Source organism: Lacerta agilis, chromosome 14 (genome assembly GCF_009819535.1).
Source record: "Lacerta agilis isolate rLacAgi1 chromosome 14, rLacAgi1.pri, whole genome shotgun sequence".
NCBI lineage: Eukaryota > Metazoa > Chordata > Lepidosauria > Squamata > Lacertidae > Lacerta > Lacerta agilis.
The window spans coordinates 4,109,794-4,132,221 of NC_046325.1; the positions used below are offsets into that span (position 1 = coordinate 4,109,794).

Genomic DNA, 22,428 nt, shown 5'->3' on the forward strand with positions numbered 1-22,428 from the left:
CCTAATGAGGACTCCCGCCGCCGGTGCCCTTCCACCATTCGGCTTCCGTTCTTAGACTGGGGTAAAGTTCTCAAACCGGAACACTACTTCTGGTTTTGTGGAATTCATAAACCAAATCGTTCGTAAACTGGACCGTTCTTAAACCGACGTACCACAGTAATAATAATAATAATAATAATAATAATAATAATAATAATAATAATAATAATAATAATACCCCGTCGATCTGGCTGAGTTGCCCCAGCCACCGTGGGCAGCTTCCAACAGAATATAAAAACACAGTAACGCATCAAACATTAAAAAGACCCTCACAATACAGGGCTGCCTTCAGATGTCTTCTGAATGTCATATAGCCATTTAGCTCCTTGACATCTGATGGGAGGGTTTCACAGGGCAGGAGTCACTACTGAGAAGGCCCTGTGCCTGGTTCCCTGTACCTTCACTGCCCAGAATCCCCTGAGCAATGAGCAGGGCTCACAAGAATTAAAAGAACAACTGTACCATCTTCAAAGGCAGCCCCATGCACTGCTGTAGTCCAGATTTGGCAGTAATTGGAGCATGGGGAACGGTATCCAATCTGGCGTATTGGATGAAGCTGCTAGAAGGTTCTTCGAGGCTCAGAGAACACCTGAGCCTCTATCTCATGCGCTGGATCAATAAGCACCCCCTAGACAGTGATACTGGTCCTTTAGGAAATGTGGGAGACTTTGGAGTCATTTTGGACTCACAGCTGTCCATGGAGGTTAATCCGGTGTCCAGGGCGGCTGTCTACCAGCTTCATCTGGTAAGCAGGATGAGACCCTCCCTGCCCGCAGACTGTCTCGCCAGAGTGGCGCATGCTCTGGTTATCTCCCGCTTGGACTACTGCCATGCGCTCTACGTGGGGCTACCTTTGAAGGTGACCCGGAAACTGCAACTAATCCAGAATGCGGCAGCTAGACTGGGGACTGGGAGCGGCTGCCGAGACCACATAACACCGGTTCTGAGAGACCTACATTGGCTTCCCAGTACGTTTCCAAGCACAATTCAAAGTGTTGGTGCAGACCTTGAAAGCCCTAAACGGCCTTGGTCCAGTAGACCTGAAGGAGCGTCTCCACCCCCATCGTTCACCCCAGACACTGAGATCCAGCTCCGAGGGCCTTCTCAGTAGTGGCGCCCGCCCTGTGGAACGCCCTTCCATCAGAGGTCAAGGAAATAAGCAGCTATCCTATTTTTGAAAGACATCTGAAGGCAGCCCTGTTTAGGGAAGCTTTTAATATTTACTGCTGTATTGTTTTAACACTCGATTGGGAGCCGCCCAGAGTGGCTGGGGAAACTCAGCCAGATGGGCAGGGTACAAACAATAATTTATTATTATTATTATTATTATTATTATTAGTCTCCACATGTGGACAGTGTTCTCGAAGTGACTAGCATGAGTTCGGCCAAACTGCGGGAGGCAGTGAAAGATAGGCGTGCCTGGCGTGCTCTGGTCCATGGGGTCACGAAGAGTCGGACACGACTGAACGACTGAACAACGAATGTCTCCACATGTTGTTGGCTTCCACCTGCCACCAGCCCCGGCAGGCCGCTCCATTTGCCTCAGTGGACAGACCACCCCACAACTGTACCTCTTGTCTTTATTTTATTTTTAGAAAATAAACGTGAGACTCAGTTTCGTTACCCCTCACCCGGTCCAATTTCCATGCCCAGGCTCTGAGTCAGGACACCCGTAGCCTCATCCGGAGAACAACGGCTGCCAGCCAGTGTCGGCAATACTGAGCTGTCAGAGCGCCAGCGGTCAGACTTGGTGTCAGGTCCATTCCTGACACCCCAGTGGATGTTGTGCCCACTCGCAAGAATTCTGGCCAGCCTGCTGCCTTTGAGCAAGTGCCAGTCTCCTCGCCATCCCTACCTACACCTTGGGGCCGGATCCAGGCCACGCCCGCACCTCGCCCTGCCGGAGTTTTACAGATGTTAGATAACGCTTGCCAAAGAGTTTGCACTTCCAAGATGGGGCAGAGCGTGTGTATCTCTGTGGGGGATATGCAAGGACAAGTCCCGCGCGGCTTTCAGACGCACCCTTGTTTTGGGTTGGGTGGTCCAGCGATTTTTCTTTCTCTTTTTTCCTTTTCCCAGAGCGCCGAAGGGAGAAGGCTGAGGAGGCCTTGGGAAGCCGCCTAGCTGGGTGTGTTTTTGCATGCTTTGGAGAAGAAAGCGCAACCAGGGTGTAAGAGGGGAGGGTGGCAGCGATGGCGGAGGCGTGGGTTGAGTGTGGGGGGGGGGACTTTGGGCTGCTGTGCGCAGTTTCAGGAGGCACCAGCTAAACCCATCTGCCTTTCCCATCCGAAGGCTCTGTGGAATAAGGGAAGTGCACAGCAGAAATGTTGGGAATGTAGCCTGAGGAGTCGGGAGCGGAGGTGGGGAAGGCAAGTTCGGGCTAGGGAAATCCCAGGGATTTAGCGCAGGTGTGAACGTTTGTGTGTGTGTGTGTGTGAGAGAGAGAGAGAGAGAGAGAGGATATAAAAATATGCAAAAGAACAAAGCAAGAAAGGGGGTGATGCTATCTTTCTATGGCCCCCCCTTTATTCATGGGCCTTCCCTGCCTGCGCAGGAAAAGTTGGCAACGAAACTGCTGAAGTGTCGTGTTTCCGACTTCATAACGAGTCCTCTTAAGTGCAGATTATATACCGTATATATACGGTATATTTTTTCCCAGTCGGTGCTTCTGAATTTATTTGAAATTGTTTTTGAATCTATTCAGTTGGGGTTGTTTCATTTACAAAAATTAATCTGTAATTTTTGAAATGTGTGCAATTGTTTTTTTTATAGGTGCAATTGCTGTAGCTGTATATATATTTTTATATACACACACACAGACAAGAGTCTTTGTATTGTATTGTGAAATCGCTTTGAGACACTTCATAGGAAGCGATCCATAAATAATAATCGGAAGAGGAAGCACAGTGTGCAGCCTAGAGAATTGAGTCAGGCTGGGGGAGGCAGGAGGTTAATGCCAAGAATTTTAGGGGTCTCCATGACTGCCATTGGGATTTACTGGGCTGCCTGTGTCTTGAGGGTCCCGACAGCTTCCAGGGCAGGCATAGGCAAACTCCGGCCCTCCAGATGTTTGGGACTACAATTCCCATCATCCCTAGCTAACAGGACCAGTGGTCAGGGATGATGGGCATTGTAGTCCCAAACATCTGGATGGCCGGAGTTTGCCTATGCCTGTTCCAGGGGTTATTTATTGCTTCTTCCTTCATGCACCCTGCCTTTCCTCATTTCCTCCTTACAACAAACTTGTGAGGCAGGATAGGCCGAGAGAGAGAATTTGAACGCAAGTCTCCATGCTCCTAGTTCTGGTGCATTCGCTAACCACGGCAGGACAGGACAGGGAATAAGGCAGAACTAGTTCTCAAGGAATACTGAGTTTATGCTGGGGAAAAGGCCAAGATTATTGTTACAATTATTTTAAGACATCTTGCAGTTAACTTGGTTGGTTCCTGCCTTTCAGGTGACAAGAGCTGCAAATTTCCCCTTTTGTCCCTTGGACTAAAAACAGGGAGTCCTCCCTCTTCTCCTCTCTCCCCACATCCAGCCCAGACGCTTGTCAATTCTTGATCCTTCTCCTCCCATCCAGGGAAAAGGAGGGCCAAAGACCCTGGGCTTTCTCTCCATTCCCACCCCCCACCCCGTTAATTATTGCCAGAAGATGCAAACCTCACCAAGGCCCAAAGTCAGTGGCTTGGAAGAGACTTGAAAGCAGCTTGGAGAAAACTCCAGCTCCGAGGACCCAGGAGTCCTGGAAAAAAATGCACACATACACACTCCCTCCTTTTTCAAACACTTATGTGCTCCTCTCCAGAGGCAGCTGTAGCAGAGCCTCGGGCAAGGAATCGTATATCCTCAGCTGCCCGCATTCAGGACTGTAACCAAATTTTAGCTGTGTTTAACTGCCTTTGCCCACCACTTCCAGCCTCTTCCTTTGTTCGCTCCCACCCCTGCCGGTGATTGTAAGCGCCTTGGAGCAGGGACCTGCCTGGTTTTACCTATTAGGCTCCGCAAACCCGGCCGTGCACATTGGTGGCGCTGTAGAAACACACCTGCGATGCCAACAAATTGCTGCCTTCGCAAGCCTATCTGTCTGCATCCGAAGCCCCTCCATTCGGCCCTGGGAACATGAAGCAGTAAGTGTGCCTCTGAGCACGTGCAGGGTGCCCTTCGGCTCACAGCAACCAGCCCACACACATCTCGGACAGCGTTCCAGGGGAAAGACTGCGGGCTCCTCCAGACTTCCATTTGTGCCGTGTTTCTAGGCACAGGTCTGACCTTTAAATCGCTGCGTCTGGTTGCTTTTTATTGTTTTAAATATTTTGCCCCTGCGAAAACCCGCTCTTTAACGCTGAATCGGAACAAGTGGCGATTCAGGTTTTCCGTTGGGGCAAAAGGGAAGTGTGGAGACTCGAAAGGAAGTGACTTGAAGGCAGGCATTAGCCTGGCTGCACGGTTTCCCCGTTTGAAATAGCGAAAGCTCTTCTCCGCCTTTCCCCAGAAGTGGCTGCAATCTCAGGGTCGGTGCGTCACCGACTGTTCCACCCCAGAGGCAGCTGCAACTTTTTGCGGGTGCCTCGCCAGCATCCCACCCGCTTTTGTGGCAGCTCTGTATCCCCTCTGAACAAGGGGACCCTGTGTGTGATGTGGGTCTTTCCTTTTTCTGTATTGGGGCAGGGGAGGTCAGGAGGAGTTAATTATTTAATTAGGGGGAAGGTGGCTGAGGCAATCGGGTCTGGCCACCCCACAACCGATAAGAATCAGAAAGCTTCTCCCTCCAACGAGCTGGAACAGGACATGCAGTGTAAGCCGCAGGGGTCACACAGGCAAGGGAGGAGAGGGGAGAGCAGTGGGGTCTCTAATATTTAACCAGGAGTACAGAGATTACATTCCTGCTTGACGAAGAAACAAGGGGGGGGGGCTAAAGAGGGGCATGCTGGGTGATGGAGCACCATAGAAAGCAGATTTCTCCCCCCCCCCCCGGGAAAAATATATCCTGGGAACTGTAGTTTGTTAATGGTGCTTTGCATTGTAGCTCTACTTGGGAGCAAACCGCAGTTCCCAATATTTTTTGTGGTGGTGTTGGGGAATGTGCTTTTAAATATAGGGTGTGTACAAAGCCCTGGGCTCTCTTGAGTTGGGGGTTCCCAGTGCTTGGAGCAGCCAAGCAAGAAGGGAGAGGTAGTTTCTGCAAAGGGGGTGGGGTGGGGGGGAGAAATCATTGCCTAATGGTTGGGAGCCAAGAATTCTGGGTTTTCTGGAGACTGGATCATAGTGAGATTGACCAGGAAGAGGTCCCTCAGACCATGTGGTGGGCCGGACTATATTTTGAAAAAGAACGAATTCCTATGCCCCACAAATAACCCAGAGATGCATTTTAAATAAAAGCACACATTCTGCTCATGTAAAAACACCAGGCAGGCCCCAAAAATGACCCAGAGATGCATTTTAAATAAAAGGGACACATTCTACTCATGTAAAAACACGCTGATTCCTGGACCGTCCGCGGGCCAGATTGAGAAGGCGATTGGGCCGCATCTGGCCCACGGGCCTTAGGTTGCCTTCCCCTGGCCTAGACTGCTGTGAGCCAGGACTCCTGGGTCCCCTGCAGTGGCTTAGGGGGAAGGGGAGGCTCAGTGGGTCATCACAGACATGGAATTATATTCCGGGACTCTTGAGTTCCCAGGGATGGGTGGAGGATCTCCCCTCTCCTCTTTCTCTTCTCGCTCCCTCCCCCTCTTTCTCTCTTTCTTCTCCCCCCTTTTCCATTTTCTCGTTAGCTCCTTTCCTGAGCTGTCACTTTCCATTCCATCTCCTCGCCCTCACCCTCCCCAATTCCAGCTGAGCCCATGACCCCGTTACAGGAGGGGAGGAGGGGCAGCGGGGAAGGGAAGGGGGGCAAGGGAGGGGAGGGGGGCAAGAAGAAGCAACAAGTCCTACTGCCAAAAGGGGGGGGGGTCCAGACCCATTTCCATGAATTGGGCGAGGCAGAGAGAGACCTGCTACCCAGCCCCAAGTTTTGGTCTGGACCACTAAAGAGTTACATCTGATTGGAAAGAATGAGGAGCCCCCCCCCCAAAAAAAATTAATGCATGCACACTTATGGACACACACACACACAAACAAACACACATTTTGCCCCCCTCTTGTGGCCCTAGAGAGGGGCCCACCCGTCCAGGCTAGGCCCCTCCACCACCAGTTGGCTTGTGTTGCCACGGCAACGGTAGCCATTGTACCCTTCCTTCAGGGAACACCCCAGGGGGAAAGGATTGGGGCTTGGTTTTTGCACTGGGGGGCGCATCTAGGATGAGAGGCACATGGCCGCTGTTCTTCAGCTCCTTGAGTGGAGCATCTTGTACTGGGGGGCCCCAATGCCTGAGCTTGTTTGTCAAGGGATTGGGGGGGCACCCCTGGAAAAGTGTTGGGCGATGGAGCCATAGGCCGCTGTCGTTGTTTTGGAGATGGGGGCAGGTAAGGATCCCTCCTGGATCCTCCGGGGGGGATTAGGCCTGCGCTTGGGGCAGGCCTCGCAGCCAGGACTCCGGGGTTCTGTGTTGGGGAGGGCGAAGGGGACGGCACTTCTTGTGTCAGGACGCCTGGGTTTGGAGGCGTACCAAGGGGGGCGTAGGGGGCGTGCCGCCCCAGGTTCCATAATGGAGGGGGTGACAAATTATCAAGGAACAATTACTGCCCTACTAGGGCGGTTCATAAAAAACTTTTTTTTAAAATGCCTGCTCCAAAGGTCTTCTCTTACTATACTAGGGATGATATAGCTATATATGAAATTTCATGCATATCGGTTAATATCTTGACCCTCCTCCACCAAAATAGCTGTTTACTTGGCTGTTTTCCTATGTCGTGAAGGCTGAAATTTCAGTTCGGTGGAGCACTTACTGTTCCCAACCCTAACCCTGTGGAAAGCCGTCTAATTAGACTTTAATTTGATTTTGAGGTGTTTTTAGGAGGTAATTTAATTAGTGTTTGATTTTATACGAATGTTATGTATCTGATATTAGCCACCCTGAGCCCGACTTTGGCCAGGGAGGGCGGGATATAAATAAAAGTTTTTTTATTATTATTACTTGTTATTATTCCTTTGTAAGAAAATATGAAATAACGTAAAACAATTTTTTCAGGGGGAGGAAATCAATGGGGGGATGACAAGAAATTTACCGCACTGGGTACCACCTGACCTTCCCATGCCTCGGGGGGGGGTGTGTGTGTGTGTGTGTGACAAAAATTGTTTTTGCCCCCCAGGTACCAATTTACCTTGCTACGCCCCTGCCAGGGTTCCTTCAGAAGCAGCTGAGCCTGGTTCATTCTCTTAGGGAGCTGGTCTCCCTGGGGGTGGGAGAGAGGGAGCTGAGGAGAGCCCGGATGCCTGGGTCCCACTCGGGGGTGAGGGCAGAGCGGGGTGTTTGTGTGTGCTGAGTTTGTTTTTGTGTCCTTGTTCCTTTAACGGTTTTTTGGAACAGAAACTACTCGGGAGCCAGGAATGAGAGCCAGGTTTCCCCCTAATGAAGTCATCCAAACACCGCCCCTGCCCCGTTCTATAAAAGGGAAACAAGGTGTGTACTGATTGTAGCCCAGAGCTAGGACTTCTGGGTTCTCTCCTCTCCAGCTTAGGAGCATAGGCCTCTGCCCTGTGCCAAGTCAGATCCTTGAGCCATCTAACCCCGTAATGTCTACACTGACTGGCAGAGGCTTGCCGGAATTTCAGGCAGGGCTTCCGGCCATACCTGGAGCTGCTGGGAATTGAACCTGGGACCTTTTGCATGCAGAGAGCAGCTGCTTTGCCACGGAGCCACGGCCCTTGCCCTCCAGGAATAAGGCGGGTGGGGTAGGAGGCTGGTATGCAAGGCTGCTAGATCAGCTGTTTCTGAAGTTTGCCTTTCTCTCCTTGCCTGCTGGAGCTGTAAAGTGGACTTGTGCGTTTTGAGTATCCGTTTGGTCAAAGGTCCAAGTGTGTGTGGTTCTAATGCCAGGTCAGGGCATGTTCGTTAACACGTGTAAGTGACTTTGCCATATCCCTGTGTTGCAGCGCGGAAAAGTTGTCAGGTTGGCGGGTGTGGCTTCTTCGGAGAGTGCGGGCGCTCGCATTTCCCCCGTCAAGGCCCTATTTCATCATGTGTTTCCCGGCGACTTTCTGCACAGCGAAATAAAATGACTTTTATTTTTAGTGCTCTGTCGGCGCTAGATCAAGGCAACCCATCCCCAAGCGAGAAAAATAAATGAGCTTTGAAGGAGCTACTTTTTTAAAAAAAGCAGCTCTGGATGTTTTGGACTACAACTCCCATCAGCGGGTCCAAAGAGCAGCCCGGGTTGGAGAAGGCTGACTTTAAAGTATGGGGGAAGGAAAAGTGGTGGGCACCGTTGATACAGAAGGGGCAACCATGCTTGTGTTTCCTGTTGAATTGTTCCCAAAGCTGCGTGAGGAGTGCTAAGCTTTTGAGGAAGCAAAAACAAAATTAAAGCAGCACTGCGGCATTGGCACTGGCCAGTAGGTGCCAGCCCCATACGATTCACGAACTGCATTCTGCATTATTTGGGGAAATCACATTTTCCTAGGAGGGAGAATATGATTTTCCCCCCCAGGGGAATGCTTGGAAACTCGGGAAACCGCCTTGGTCCATCTAGCCCAGTATTTTCCACAGTATTTTCTCTAGTTGCATTGCTCTGTAGAATCGAAGATGGGGGATTAGTGGAACTGACTGGGTTCTGTAGATGTACTGTATATTTGATTTGGGGTGTTTGGGGAACGGAGTCAGGGTGCTTTAAATAATGCCGTCCCTGAAGCAAGCCCGAGAAGGCCTGTACCTGCTGCCTGCGAGCTGCATGGCAACGCAATCCCGAGGCCTTGTGTGACGTGGCCCTTCTCAGAAGTGCTCCATTTGGCCTCTGAATTATACCCAGCTGCAAGACAGCTTCGCCTCTTGCCTTCATTGCTGCTTTGCGGCAATTATCCTGCCCCTCTTCAAACACTGCTGCATGGAAGGTGGTTAATATTCACATTTTTTTGCAGATTTTGGCAAAGCTCTGGCTCAGACTGAGCTGCCCCTGTCCCAGGTGACCCCTCTGCCGATGCATTTGCAGGGCCAAATGACTTAAGGCTGGAGGATAGATCCCAGGAATCCCCACGACAGCCACTCCCCTACTTTTTCTGAGCGAGGGATAGGACCCAGGCGTCTTTCATCTGCTGCTCTGCTAACCACACCACCACCCCTGGCCAGGCCTCAGTCATGCCTCTTCTTCTCCTGGGCTATTATCTCATTTGGCAGCTGATCTGTCCCAGGGGGCTGGGGACAGGCGGCTCTGGGGTCAAATGTCAACAGGTTTGAATACAGGGTTGGAATTCTTTGTCGGTTCTCTGATGGTTCCTTGCATGGTTTTTTTTTTTTTTGGAGGGGCGCATGATGCTCCGAGGGCATGTGGGACCAACTGATGAAGCAGGGAGAGTGGGGGGGGGGAGGGTCCTGCTGTTTTCGGGAAGGATGATGCGAGAGAGACCAAGAAATGCAAATTAAAAACAGATGCAAAGAACTTCACCCCGGAGGTGGAAGAACACAGAACTTCTGGGCTTTATATTTTGCGGTCTTTGAGGCAACTTCAATCAGTTGCTTTTTAAATAGGATTTTGCGTGATTGTTATTAATATTATTATTATTTAAAGGGATGTGCTAAACGCCTCCAAATGTCAGGACATTTATAACTAGGGCTGCCAACCCAGTTGAAGAAACCTTCGTTTTTCAATCTCGGGAGTTTTTGTCAGTTAATCAGTTGATTAAATTTGCATAATTTGCATATGGGCAAAAACAGTCGTTCTGAAGCGAGAAACACAGTCTCCTGTCTGTGTTTTACGATTCCTGCATTTTGTCATAGCAGACATTATCTTGGAGACTTCTGGCCAGATATCTGAAATGTCTGGTGGTAGATGCCCCTGTAGAGATGGTGGTCGCTGTGCGCAGTTTTTGTCCGATTTTGGAGGGTGAGCCAAAATGATATGTCAAATGTGGGCATTAATTTTCAGTTGATTGCAAAATACAAACAATTTTGGCAGGCAGGGGCAATCTAGGAAGAAGTGGCAAAAGGTTGCCACTCCCCACGCTACATCAGAAAGAACAAAAAGCTCTCTTGGTGACTTTTAGTCAAAATGCTACCTGCTTAATTAATTTTTTTCACCACCAGCAACCCTAAAGCAGCCCAGATCCACCCAGCTCCTTACACTTTCACTGGGGACGAATGGTTCCTGTATGTTGTGGAGACGTTCTTCCCCTGCAAACTTTTAAAAGGCTTCTGAAATTGATTAGCCTAACCAATCAATGGATTAAAATCTGCAGCCCTGATTTAAGCCTAGAAGGAGATTTGCAAAAACACAAAGTGGCCCGGGGCAGCTAGTCCACGTGGTGTATTCACTGGTCCTGCCTGTGCCTCTGGTGAATGGAGTCGGTGTAGGGCTTTTGTTATCTTGAGAAATGGCACGTTTGTCCTGGGGGTGAGAGTGAAGCAAAAAGTAGTGTGTGTGTGTGTGTGTGTGTGTGTGTGTGTATGCGTGTGTGTAGACCTGCCTTCCGAAACCTGGGACCAGCTGTGAGTTGTAGTACAAAGCACCTGGAAGGTGTTGCATACACCAATGTAAACACAGCTTCTCTCAAGCCCCATTTTAGCCTCATAACAGCCCTGTGAGGTAGGATAGGCCAAGAGATAGGGGTCATCCTGCAAGCTGCATATGGGGAGTGGAGCCCTGGTCTTTCCCAGGTGCTAGTCCAAGACTCTTAACCACCTCACCCCACTGGTTGCCATGAGAGGCTGTTCGCAGCTGGGCGTGTGATGGGAAAACTAGCAATTATATTGGAAGGTGTCCACCAAATTTCCGGTTACAGAGAGCCTTAAACCTTCCTGGCTTAATTTAATACCAGTAGTTTCTTCCAACGTCTGGGCTCAGCCCATTGAGCATTAAAAGGCTAATGTCTCTGAGCATCTGCAGAACACCTTTCTGCAGAGAAACGTCCCTTCCACAAGCCAGCCCCAACACGACTGTGTTTTCGAGCTTCCTCCTCTCCGCTAGCAACACCTGTTGCTTTGCTTTTGTAATTAAGCACCGCGGGGTCCCCTTCTCCCTAGGGCACCCTGGTTCTTCGCATTGTTTCACCCAAGGCGCTAGTCCACTCCCTTCCTAGAGAACAAGCTCCCAGGTGCTTCGAGGAGAACCTGGCTAGACCTTCGAACCGTCCTGGAAATGGACGTCAGGCAAACTTCCCCAGGGGCTGGGGCCGCTGGGTTTTGTTGTTATGAGGGAGGCTGGTTGAAAGAACGCAGGGTCCTGCTGAGCTGATTTTATCCGTTGCGCCCCTGCAGGTTCCAGAACGAGGAGGGCTACGTTTTGTACCCCCAGATTGGCGACCGCCTGGACCTCATCTGCCCTCGCTCTGTGCCGCTGGGCCCCTTCTCCACCGAGGACTATGAATATTACAAGCTGTACCTGGTCCAGACGGAGCAGGCCGAGCGCTGCGAGATCCTCCGCACCCCCAACCTGCTGCTAACCTGCGACCGGCCCGAGCAAGACATGCGCTTCACAATCAAGTTCCAGGAGTACAGCCCCAACCTCTGGGGCCACGAGTTCAAGACCAACCAGGACTATTACATCATCAGTAAGTTTTAACACCCTGGGGAAAAGAGGGGGGGACTTCCTTTTCTTTCTGAAAGCTGAGATGTTTCCAGGCCAAATCGTGTACCAAATCCCATGTTTGCACAGAACTGCAAGGCCTTGAGATGTCTGTAGCCGTCGATAGGTGCCGCCGCCAGTCTGGCAGGCGGTAGATGCGGCTGAAGGAACAGGAAATCGTGGTTAAAAACCCATGGACCACACAGGATATTGAGAAAGAGAGAGAGAGAGTGAAAGAGATCCTTAAAAATAGTGTTCAGATCAGAGGTAGCTGAGAGGGACTGTGGCTGCATACACATTGTGCCTTTAAAGCAAGGTTTCCCAAACTTGGGTCACCAGCCGTTTTTGGACTGCAACTCCCATCATCCCTAGCTAGTAGGACCAGTGGTCAGGGATGATGGGAATTGTAGTCCCAAAACAGCTGAAGGCCCAAGTTTGGGAAACCCTGCTTCAAAGCTTATCCGAAGCATATTATTTACCGAAAGGAATTCTGGGCCCTGTAGTTTGAAGGTTGCTAGGAATTGGAACTCTTTAGGGGTAAACTACAGTCCCCAGAATCCTTTGAGGGTAAGAATGTGTTCTTTAAGGGTTATCGTTTGTGTGTACCCGTGGGGGCAGGGCTTGTGTGCTTCTACCTAATGCGTAGTATATGGAATGCACTTGTTTATCATTGCAACTTCCCAACAGACTAAAGAGGAAGGCAGTTGGCAAAAATTAAAAACAATCAGAATGAAACAATCAAATTCAAGCACAACATGGGTGCCCGTTTAAAAACAACACTGAACGGATTGATGTTGTTGCATCTTATGGCATCCTTGTATTTACACTGCTGCTGGTGGAAAGGTGGGATACAAATCAACCAGGTCTATAGATTTCAGTATATGGGGAGAGGAGATGGTGGCCGTCATTCAGATATTCTTGTCCCTGGCCACATAGGGCACAACCAGTCCTTTGAATTGCACCCAGAAGTCAATGACGTTGGTGGCTAGGGATGAACGATCAGCCCTTTATTTTCTCCGAAAGGCCCTCAATTCCTTTGCATGTCGGCCCTAAGAACAGACGGGGGAGAAATTGGTTTGGATTGCATTCGAAAGCGAATTTACTTAATTCACACTGCCCAGGCCAATAAGCAAACCCAAACATCCTTAAAAACTGTGCGCGCCTCTGGATGTTGCGACGCTGTTCTCCAGCCACCCAAAGATGTGCTCCAAAGTCTTAGAAGAAGAAGAAAAGTGCACCAAAAGGGGAAATGTGAGTGAAAACGCATACAGATTTTTGTGTGAACCATTTGCAAAGAAAAACGTACAAGCGGGGGCAGAAATGGGATGCCTTGAATACAAGGTTGGAAAACGGGGAAACAGCACTGAGACATTCTTCCATCCCGAGCTGTGAGGAAGCAGGCACAACAGGATCGGTGTTTTTGCACAAGGTCCAAATGGCACGTCCACAAGACACAGTTGGGGGGGCTTTTAAGTGCTGCTTCCCATGGGCCCCCAGGCATACCTGGGGCAGGAGAAGTGGGAGGCAGGAAAAAGCGGGAACGTGTGCTTCTTGGCCAAGGAAGGCAGAAAGCGCCTATTCCTTGGCACAGCGGTGGAGAGCAGAACATTAAATGCGTCCATTGCTGCCAAGGAGCGCCCACACCTACTCCGTGAATAATCAGTCACCTTTTCCTTAACGACTTGCAACATCCGTAGCTGCTGCTGCTGTAGGTGACGATGATGATGTAGCACCATCCGTGTACACGGCGAATTACGAAGAACGAGAGCTCGGGTCTCTGCCCCCAAGGGGCATACATCCTAGGAAACGAACAGAAGGGAAACAAAGGGAGAGAGGTGGGCAGGGGGAATAGCAGGGTGAGGGCAGAGAAGTGCGCGCGCATTTGTTTTGTTTACTGGGGTTCATTGCGGCTGGCTGGGACAGACGGGAGTTGTAGCTCGAAACACCTGGAGGGCGCCCACTTGGGCACGGAGGCGAGCTGATTCTGTCGGCGGCTTCACGGAAAAGGCAGGCTTTGCGCCTCTTCCAAGAAAGTAGGGCAGTGTGGCAACCGCAATAGTTTCACCGCCATGTTTTTTCTTTTTTCTTTTCATGGGCAGCCCCGCCTGCAATGCATGGCCGTTGCCCAGGGTTTATCCTCTAGCTGGAAACCAATGATACCGTGTGACGGAGGCTGGGAGTCCAGCGTTCAAGGGGACTGGAGGGCGCCTAGGCCTCTGGAGGGAATTTGAGGCTGACTAGGCCGTCCTAAGGCCTATCCTAGCCCATCTCAGTCCTCGGGGCAAAGGAAGAGGGATACATTTTGGGGCACGGCTAGTGAGCATCACCTGATCTTCTTTTAAGGAAGAGGAGAGGGACCGAGTCCTCAAACCTGCCCCCCCGCCCCCTCTCCCCTTTCCTCTCCCCAGCCCTCAGCATCCCTGTCTCATCAGCTACGGCTGCCTGGGGTGGCCCTTCAGCCATCGCCATGGCAACTGTCTCCTGGCAAACCTGTTTGAGCCAGCCACTTGGCTGTACCAAAGCAGTCACTTTGGGGTAACCAGCCAATCTACACCCACCCACCCAGCCCGGACACACACACACACACACACACACACACACACACTTGTCTGCTCTTTCCATGGTGCGTGAGGGGGTCTAACTCAACTCCCCCCCTTCCTCTTGTGAGTATAAAGCCCTCTCCCCACTCCCGTGTCGACCATTTCTGAGATGCGGCTGTTTCTGAAGGAGGGTCGTGTGTGCACCAGGGACCCTGTTTAATGCAAAGTCCCGTTTCCCGCCCCAGGGTGTGCAAGCGATATCTGTGGGGTTGTTGGTTAGGGGCTACGCGGGGCCCAGATATATGGGTTTGCATGGCTGCCAAGGATGGTGGGTAGCAGTTTTCAGTTCCCTCTCCTCTCAAAGGCACACACACACAATCTATATAGATATATATATATCTTCCTCTTTCTGCCTTTTCTTCCGTTCTCTCTGCTTTGTAGCCTGGGTTGTGCCCCTGGGCAAGCAGACAAATGTTGAAAGAAACCCACTTGTGACCACCCTGTGTCTCCCGCTCCTCCTCTGCCCAGGCAAGCGAGGGAATCCAGATCTCTACAGTTGCCGTGTGTGTATACACACACACACACACACACACACACCAAGGTCATTGCTCTACCCACCGGGCAAGACAGCCACCAGCTTTCCCACCACTTTCCCCCACCCCAAACATGACACTTCCCGCCCCCCCCCTCAAAGCCAGGTGATGGGAGCATCAGGGCGGACATAGTGGTGTGTTTTTTTTTTTACGGTGGTGGCGGCAAGGCGTCGTTGACCCAGTTTTTCCTCCCCCTTCAAATGAATTTATGCCCAGCCAAGCATGAGGGTAGAGCGCGAGACAGCTGAGTGGAAGGAGGGAAGGGAAGAAGGAGATCGGCTGGCTGGGGGCAGGGAAGGTGGTGGCACCATCTAGGACAGGAAGTGATGGAAGAGGAAACAGCAGGCCACTCATTTAAACACCCACCCCCACCCCCCGAAAAAGTGGCTGCATCTCAGCACGCTTTGCATGCCTTAATTGGCACCACAGAACCCAGCGTAGAATCACAGAATGGAAGAGCTGGGAGGGACCCCGAGGGTCATCCAGTCCAACCCCACCCCCCACAATGCAGGAACTTCAACGTTTTGTCCATCACTTTCCCTAGAAAGCTTGGGCAGAAATAATGAATGGTGACAGCCGCGTTTCCAGTGCCAGGAGGAAATGGGGCGCATCGCTCTCACGGGTGCTGGGGGGGGGGCTGCCACAAATCTCCTCCCTCTAACAAGCCCGAGGGCACAGGTTCAGGAGGGTGCGAGCCCCCAGCCCCCTTCACCCCAGGCAGCCCTCATTTTGCAAAGTAAATCATTCCGTTCGCTCAGATATTATTCCCTGGCGAGTATCGGGGAAAGCAATTTTAATATTTTTTAATGCATATCCAAGCTGGGGGCCCCCCACACCCTCCCAATATACCTAAGGTTAGATGACGGGCACCCGCCAGGCCGAAAGGTGCAGCGGTTGCCAAGGGCCAAACCCCGGCTTTTGGAAACTTTTAATTTTTGAGAGTGCAGCTGTAAAAAGTCAATAGGATGTGTTGTCCTTTTAAAGAAATCACAGGATGCCCTCAGTTGCCAGGAGCCCGTGGACTAGCTCGTGTCTCCCTCCGGAGAGGGGCTTGGGCAAGCATGCACGGCCCAGTCGTTTTTCGGGGAGGTGGGCACCGAGAGGGGGGTGGGCACGGCCGTCTCTCATGCCTGTCCTGCGTCTGCAGCCTCGCGAAGGGTGGCCCCCCACCGGCCAGGCGTGTTCTTTGTGAGGGCTCAGCCGAGCGAGTCTAAACTGAACCGACGGGCCCAGCTTCCCAGAGCCCCCGGCAGCTGCCAGCGAGAGAGAGTCCCGCGCCGTGCGCTGCACGCGACCCCCCCCCCCAAATCTCTCTCTCTCTTCTTTTTAAATCCATTAGGGTCCCCCGTTTCCCTTGCAGAGACGGAACGAGAGAACCCAAAGGCTTCGGGATGCCGCGTGGCACTGCCAGCTCGGAACCTTCCGGAAAAGCCCCCGCTGGCGGAAGGGGTCAGAGTCCCTGCTTCAGCCGCCAGCAGGTCTCGTGGGGGGGGGGGGCAAAGTCCCACCCTGTGAACACGTGAGAGTGCCCAGTCCAGGAGTACCAGATCTGCGTGTGGCGAACTTGAGCATGTGGCCTTATACCAGTTGCTGGAAACCGCAGGATTGGGGAAGAGAGCATAATGTGGCGTAATAGAGTGTCAGACTAGGGCCTGAGAGAGCAGGGTTCGAATCCCCACTAGGCCATGAAGCTCCCTGAGTGACCTTGGCAGTGCCGGATTTACATATAAGCTAAACAAGCTATAGCTTAGGGCCCCACTCTCTTGGGGGCCCCAAAAAATTTTTAAGGGGGAAAAAACTAGATGTACATTTCCAAAATATGAGATACAAAACAAATAAAATAAAATCTACCTACAGCAACAGTGTTTAGTGTTGTGTAGGCTCCCGTGATGTAAGTCATGGGCCCCACCTGCTAGCCTGTTCCCTAAAATATCACTGGTTTCCTCCTTTCTATATATAGGGTGCCTACATTCTGCATGGACTGGTTGCACGGCAACATGTGCAAACGGCTTAAGATACCTATGAAGTCCATAAATTACCATATAGCATATATTCACCCCAAAAAAAGCGACAATTTGTTGTTGACAAAGGACGGCTGGACATAGAAAGGGCCCCATTGCCTTCAGTAGCTCAGGGCCTCATCAAACCTAAATCCGGCCCTGGACCTTGGAGTCAGTCACCATTTCTTAGCCTAACCTACCTCACAGGCTTGTTGTGAGGATGAAATGGGGAGCAAGAGAACCATGTGCCCCACTTTGAGATCCTTGGAAGGCAAAGGCGGTCTAGAAATATAACAAACGAATAATTTTTAATTTTTATTTTGCCGGCCCCAAAATCCAAAGCGTGACATCTTTTGTGCGACTGATGTGCCCCCCAGTCAGGGCCCAGTGAGAAAGCCGCCTTGCTACCCTTTTAAACTTCATTTTTGTTGCTGCAGGTAACAGGGCTGTGGGGGCCTCCCAGCTCCAGCCACCATCTTACTTTCCCACAGGGCTTTGGAGTGATGCTCTGTTGGGGCCATGTTGGGAAATCAAAATGGCGGCTCCTGGGCCCAACTACCTGGGGCTGGTTGGCCCTGCAACAACAACAAACAACAAATTATTTGTACTCTGCCCATCTGACTGAGCTGCCCCAGCCACTCTGGGCAGCTTCCAGCACATATAAAAACACCATAAAACCTTAAACCTTAAAAAGCTTCCCTATACAGGGCTGCCTTCAGACGTTTCCTAAATGTTATATAATTACTCATCTCCTTAACATCTGATGGGAGGGCATTCCACAGGGTAGGCGCCACTACCGAGAGGGCCCTGTTGTTGTTGTTGATGATGATGATATTTGTATATCACCCTTCATCCGTAGATCTCAGGGCTGTTCACAGCATTAAAATCCAAGCTAAAAAACACAAAATACATAATAAAAACTCGGAACAGAAGCAAAGCAGTAACCCTCCACCCGCTCCAATGCCCAATACATTTTGCCGCCTGAGGCAGAGGGCAAGATGGCGTCTTCCCCCATCCTAAGTACTGAGGCTGCGGCAGCTGCTCCATTCTACCCAACGCTTGAGCCGGCCCTGCGCCATAATTTGGATTAAGCCGCCTGAACAGAGCGGATAAGGGTGGGGCTGATAGGTGCTCCTACCCTTGGCCAGGGGTCGATCCAAATCAGCTTCCCCCAACCTGGCGCCCTCTAGATATTTTGGACTACAACTCCCGTGCCCAGTGGCCCTGCTGGCTGCGGCTGGTGGGAGTTTTAGTCTGAAATACCTGGGGAAAGCTGATCTAGGCGGCCTCTGGGTTTTTCTCCCATGTTTGCGATTCTGTGAAAGGAAAGCTGTGAGGAATTCACCTACAACAACAGCAGCAGCATGATTTAACCTCACGATAATTTAGTTAGGTTTCAGCTGCCAGTCCTTCTCACGGTTTATCTTGCTAACACAGGCACCCTTGACTGGTATTTTTCACAGAACAGCGAGTTTGTGGGCTGAGTTTCAAGCGGAGGACTTCGAATCTAATTCTATTTTTTCTTTTTTCTTTTTTTCTTAAAAATGTCCCTGAGATTTCTTAACTGCCTTTCAGGGGCTTATGCCCCACTTGAGGCGGCTTACGTAAATTAAAATCGCCATCGCGGGGGTGGGGAGGGGAGGGGAAACCATTTTCATAAAATGCACACAAAAGGCAAGCCTGGAAGATTAAAAGCAATCCTCAACGCAGACTTGTTAAGAGCAAGACGATGCTCTTCTGCAATTGGGACAGATCTGGGTCGGTTGCGAGGAGAGACGGATGGATTTGTCAGTTCCGGTTCTCTCAGTTTCTCATTCTTCCAATCTTATATCTGGTTCTCCACGTTTCTGCAGCAATTTGCTGATTATTATTTTTTAAAAAATAAAAAACCTAATGAAAACCCACCAGCGTTTTAGTGTGAATTTATCCTAATAAACACATGTGGTTTTGACCAATGTCCATATTTTTGCAAGGAATTTACCCCAATAAAGCACATTTTTGTATGTTGCTTTTCTGTCAATATGTGTGTTTTTTAAGCATATTACCCAGTGTGGCGTAGTGGTTAGAGAGTCGGACTCTGGCCTGGGAGAGACTTGGGTTCAAATCCCCCCACTTGGCCACAAAACTCACTGGGTGACCTTGGGGGGGGGGCGGTCGTTTGCTGCCTCTCTCAGCCTAACCTACCTCACAGGGTTGTTGTGGGGAGTAAATAAGGAGGACGAGAGCTTGGAAAAAAACGGGTGGAATGTAAATGCAATAAAGTATAATCGACGCATTTTGGTCAACATTGGATGGAGAATTTGGAGAGGTTTGCGAGGCTCGCCTTGGATCGCTAGCAGAATTTAATTTCTCCTTGTGCTATTCTGGGCAAGCCTTGAACTGTGGGTTTGGCCGCCCCATTCCAGTGGTTGTGGGGCACCCAGGGAGGGTGCCCGCTTGCCAGGATGGCTGCGTTCTCTCTCTCTCTCTCTCTCTCTCTCTCTCTCTCTCTCTCTCTCTTTCATTCTCTGCATCCCCATCAGGCTTTGGCAGAGCAGGTGCGTCAAAACGGCCCACTCGTCTCCGCAGCCTCTGGCTTATTAACGGATCACGAGGGGAACTTTTGTCTGTGCAAACATTAAACATCTTGTTTAAATATTAAGTGACCCCGCAGAACATGCTTTGGAAAGGCAGAGCTGCATCGGGTGTGGCTGAGAGCGGTGAGGGGGCTGCAGGGTTAGGTGGGGGTCTGGGTTGCTGGGTAGGAAGGTTGGGGGACACCCCTGGACCTCCCCATTGGCCCTGGACCTCCACAAAAAGTCTGCTTTTACCCATCTTGGGCGATGAAAGGAATTCAGAATGGCCCTTTTGGAAGCCTCGGCCTGTCCCTGCCTTCTCCACCCTGTCTCCTGGAGAGCAGGAAAAGTCTCCAAGGTTTTCCCATCTCTTCCACCTCCTCTGGTCTCTGTCCAAGGCCTCCTGAGCTCTCCTTCGCAGCCGGCCCATGAATTTATTATTTAACACCCGTGCCACCCATCAGTATTCTCTTGGCGCCTTGCGCGAGAAAATCAGAAGCAAGCATCGTCACGAGTTGGTAGCAAAACTCGGAAGGGAATAAGATCGCAGAATAAAAACAACTGCAACCTGGCAGCCATCACCGCCATTTCTAGCAATTAAAGACTTGGGGAAATGAATTTTTTAAAAAGGTATATTCGCCTGGCTCTGAAGAGATAGCCAAGTTAGAGATGCCAGGAAGCGCCGCTGGGGAGATGTTTCTGGGCAGTCTCCAAGGGCAGCCCCACATACTGTACATTACAGCAGTCTGACTCTAACCCATGGCCCTGGCTAATTTCTTTCTTTCTTTCTCTTTCTCTCTCTCCCGCCCCACAGCAACTTCAGATGGTACCAGGGAAGGGCTCGAGAACATGAAAGGAGGTGCCTGCCTCTCCAAAGGCATGAAAGTCGTCTTGAAAGTCGGGCAGCGTAAGTCGTCGAGGGGGCGGGGAGAGAGAAGAATCCAGAAAGTGTTATCTTTGTGGGAGAAGATCTGGGCGGGAGTTGGGTGTGGGGAGATGACCCAGATGTCCCCGGGAGGGGAATGGGGGTTCGCTGCACGAGAGCAGAGCATTCTGGGAGCCAGAACCTCTTCAGGAAGAGAGCAGAGTCGCGCGGGTGAGAACGGGGAATCCTGGGAATGAGGAGACCCCCCCAGGAAGAGGGTGGGGGAGAGTGCCAGGGCCAGCCTTCACCAACCTGGTGCCCTCCAGATGTTTTGGAACACACGCTAGCTGGAGATGTAGCCCAAAACATCGGAGCAGCGCCAGGTTGGCCGGCTTGTGCCCACCCCATTCACTGCCACCACTTCAACAGTCAGGACTCCTGGGCACTTGGACCCGTTCCCTCTGCAAAAGCCCTCTGGATTTGGGAACATGGCATGAGGCCAGGCCTACAGCCCCTGCTGGAATTCGGATGAGCTCGTGGCCGCCCAGTAAATGGGAATACAGGGGGGCAGGAGGAGACTTGGGTGGCAGCAAAGGAGAGGAGAGGGAAGGAAGGGAGAGGATCCCCTGAGTGTCAGTCCCCCTCTCTTTCCCCTTCTTTCCTCCCAGCCCCGACTGTTTCTCACCCCCTGCCCTACCTGGGCAAATGTGCCCCTTGATGCCCGCTTGTCGCTTAGCAGCCCGCCTCTCGCGGATCCTGCCCCTCAGATTAAATCACACAAACGAGCAGAATAAATGTGAGGAATCCAGGGCGGCAGAAGGAGGAGTTTGGAGCCGGGAGTCCTGACTTTGAACACCTCCTTGGCCACCAAGCTGCCTGCCTGTGGCCTGGGGCTAAGCTTCTCTCTCTCTCAGCCCCTAAGCACGCCTCGCAGGGCCGTCGCGAGATCAAAAACAGAGAAGCAAAATGAATTTGGGAGCGAGGTTTTCTCAAGCAAACCCCCTCTATCTGGGAAGTTTCGTTTGCTCGTTAACTTGGTATTTTAAACCAAATCTTCCTTTGCTATCTTGCTATTTAATAAAAACCTGAATTTTAAAATACCACAGTTCAGAAATTTGGTTTCGGGTTCATTTTTTTTAAAAAAAATGCACACAGCCCACTCCCAAGGGGGAAAGAAACAAGCTTTAAATGAATAGGTTAAACTGCCCTCGTTTCTGAAGTTGTGGCGGGAAAGAACACAAAGTGATTTAAATGTAGATTAAATGAAATCGGTCGGGATGCCCGGGGCAGGACGTTGCCACATACCAAGACTGGGGGAGAGGGTGCAGGGGAAGGCAGAACTAAAAAAATTAGGGGTGCGTGAGATGGGATTGGAAGGAATCTTCACTTTTGGAGGGAGGAGGAAGATAAAGGTCAGAGTCTTGTCCTGTGGCCACGGAGGTTCCCGTAATGTCAGGCCACCTAGCGCATTTTTTTTTTTAAGCTTTGTTATTGGCAAAAAACCCTCAGATGTGCTGGCTGTTTCTGTCAGCGGCTGGGCAGGTACTTCCACCTGGCTGCCTCCCTCGCCAGGTGTGAGCTCAGACTCCGCCCACAGGTGACCTCACCTCCTGCTGCGCATCGCTGCTGAGAGCACAACCCTAGTGGCTCCTGTGTGGTACTGCAGGCTCCTTCCACACCCACCCCATGCCCTCCTGTTTTGCAAGATTAAAACTCCAAAGAGAATGTGAAGCCCTTTCCCCCCTTACTTTTAACTCCAGCAATTATTATTTTTTGAGCTGCAGAAGCATGCAGGCACCCGAAGCACACAGAACTCCCTTTGCTCCTTCTCCACCTGGTTGCGGGATTCTGTGTGTCTCGGAAGCTGGCCTGCTTATTTTATTTTATTTATTTGTTCAGTTTGTACACCGCCCTACACCCATAGATCTCAGGGCAGTTTGCAAAATAAAATTACAATATTAAAAACACAACATACATAATTAAAACAAAGACAACCCTAAAATCCGCCCCCCCCTTTCTGTCCCAGAGTAGCGCCATAAAAGGAACTCGGCCTCATTTGTGTTTCCTAATGGCCACATGTCAGGGCGCATGAGAGGGGCAGGGACGAAATTGTTTCACTTTCCTTTTTTTTTGGTCTGGGGATCATTTACTTGTTGTTGTTTTTAAAGAACATGTTCATTT

The 22,428-nt window shown here is 50.9% G+C and overlaps 1 protein-coding gene across 1 annotated transcript in view; it reads left to right on the forward strand.

The window, feature by feature from the left end:
- The window catches only part of EFNB3 (ephrin B3), a 63,918-nt gene that overhangs the window by 35,852 nt on the left and 5,638 nt on the right, over positions 1–22,428 (forward strand). The window contains exons 2-3 of the mRNA XM_033170264.1: positions 11,388–11,680; positions 20,197–20,289. Of these exons, the coding sequence (XP_033026155.1) occupies positions 11,388–11,680; positions 20,197–20,289 (386 nt within the window). The remainder of the gene's footprint in view (positions 1–11,387; positions 11,681–20,196; positions 20,290–22,428) is intronic.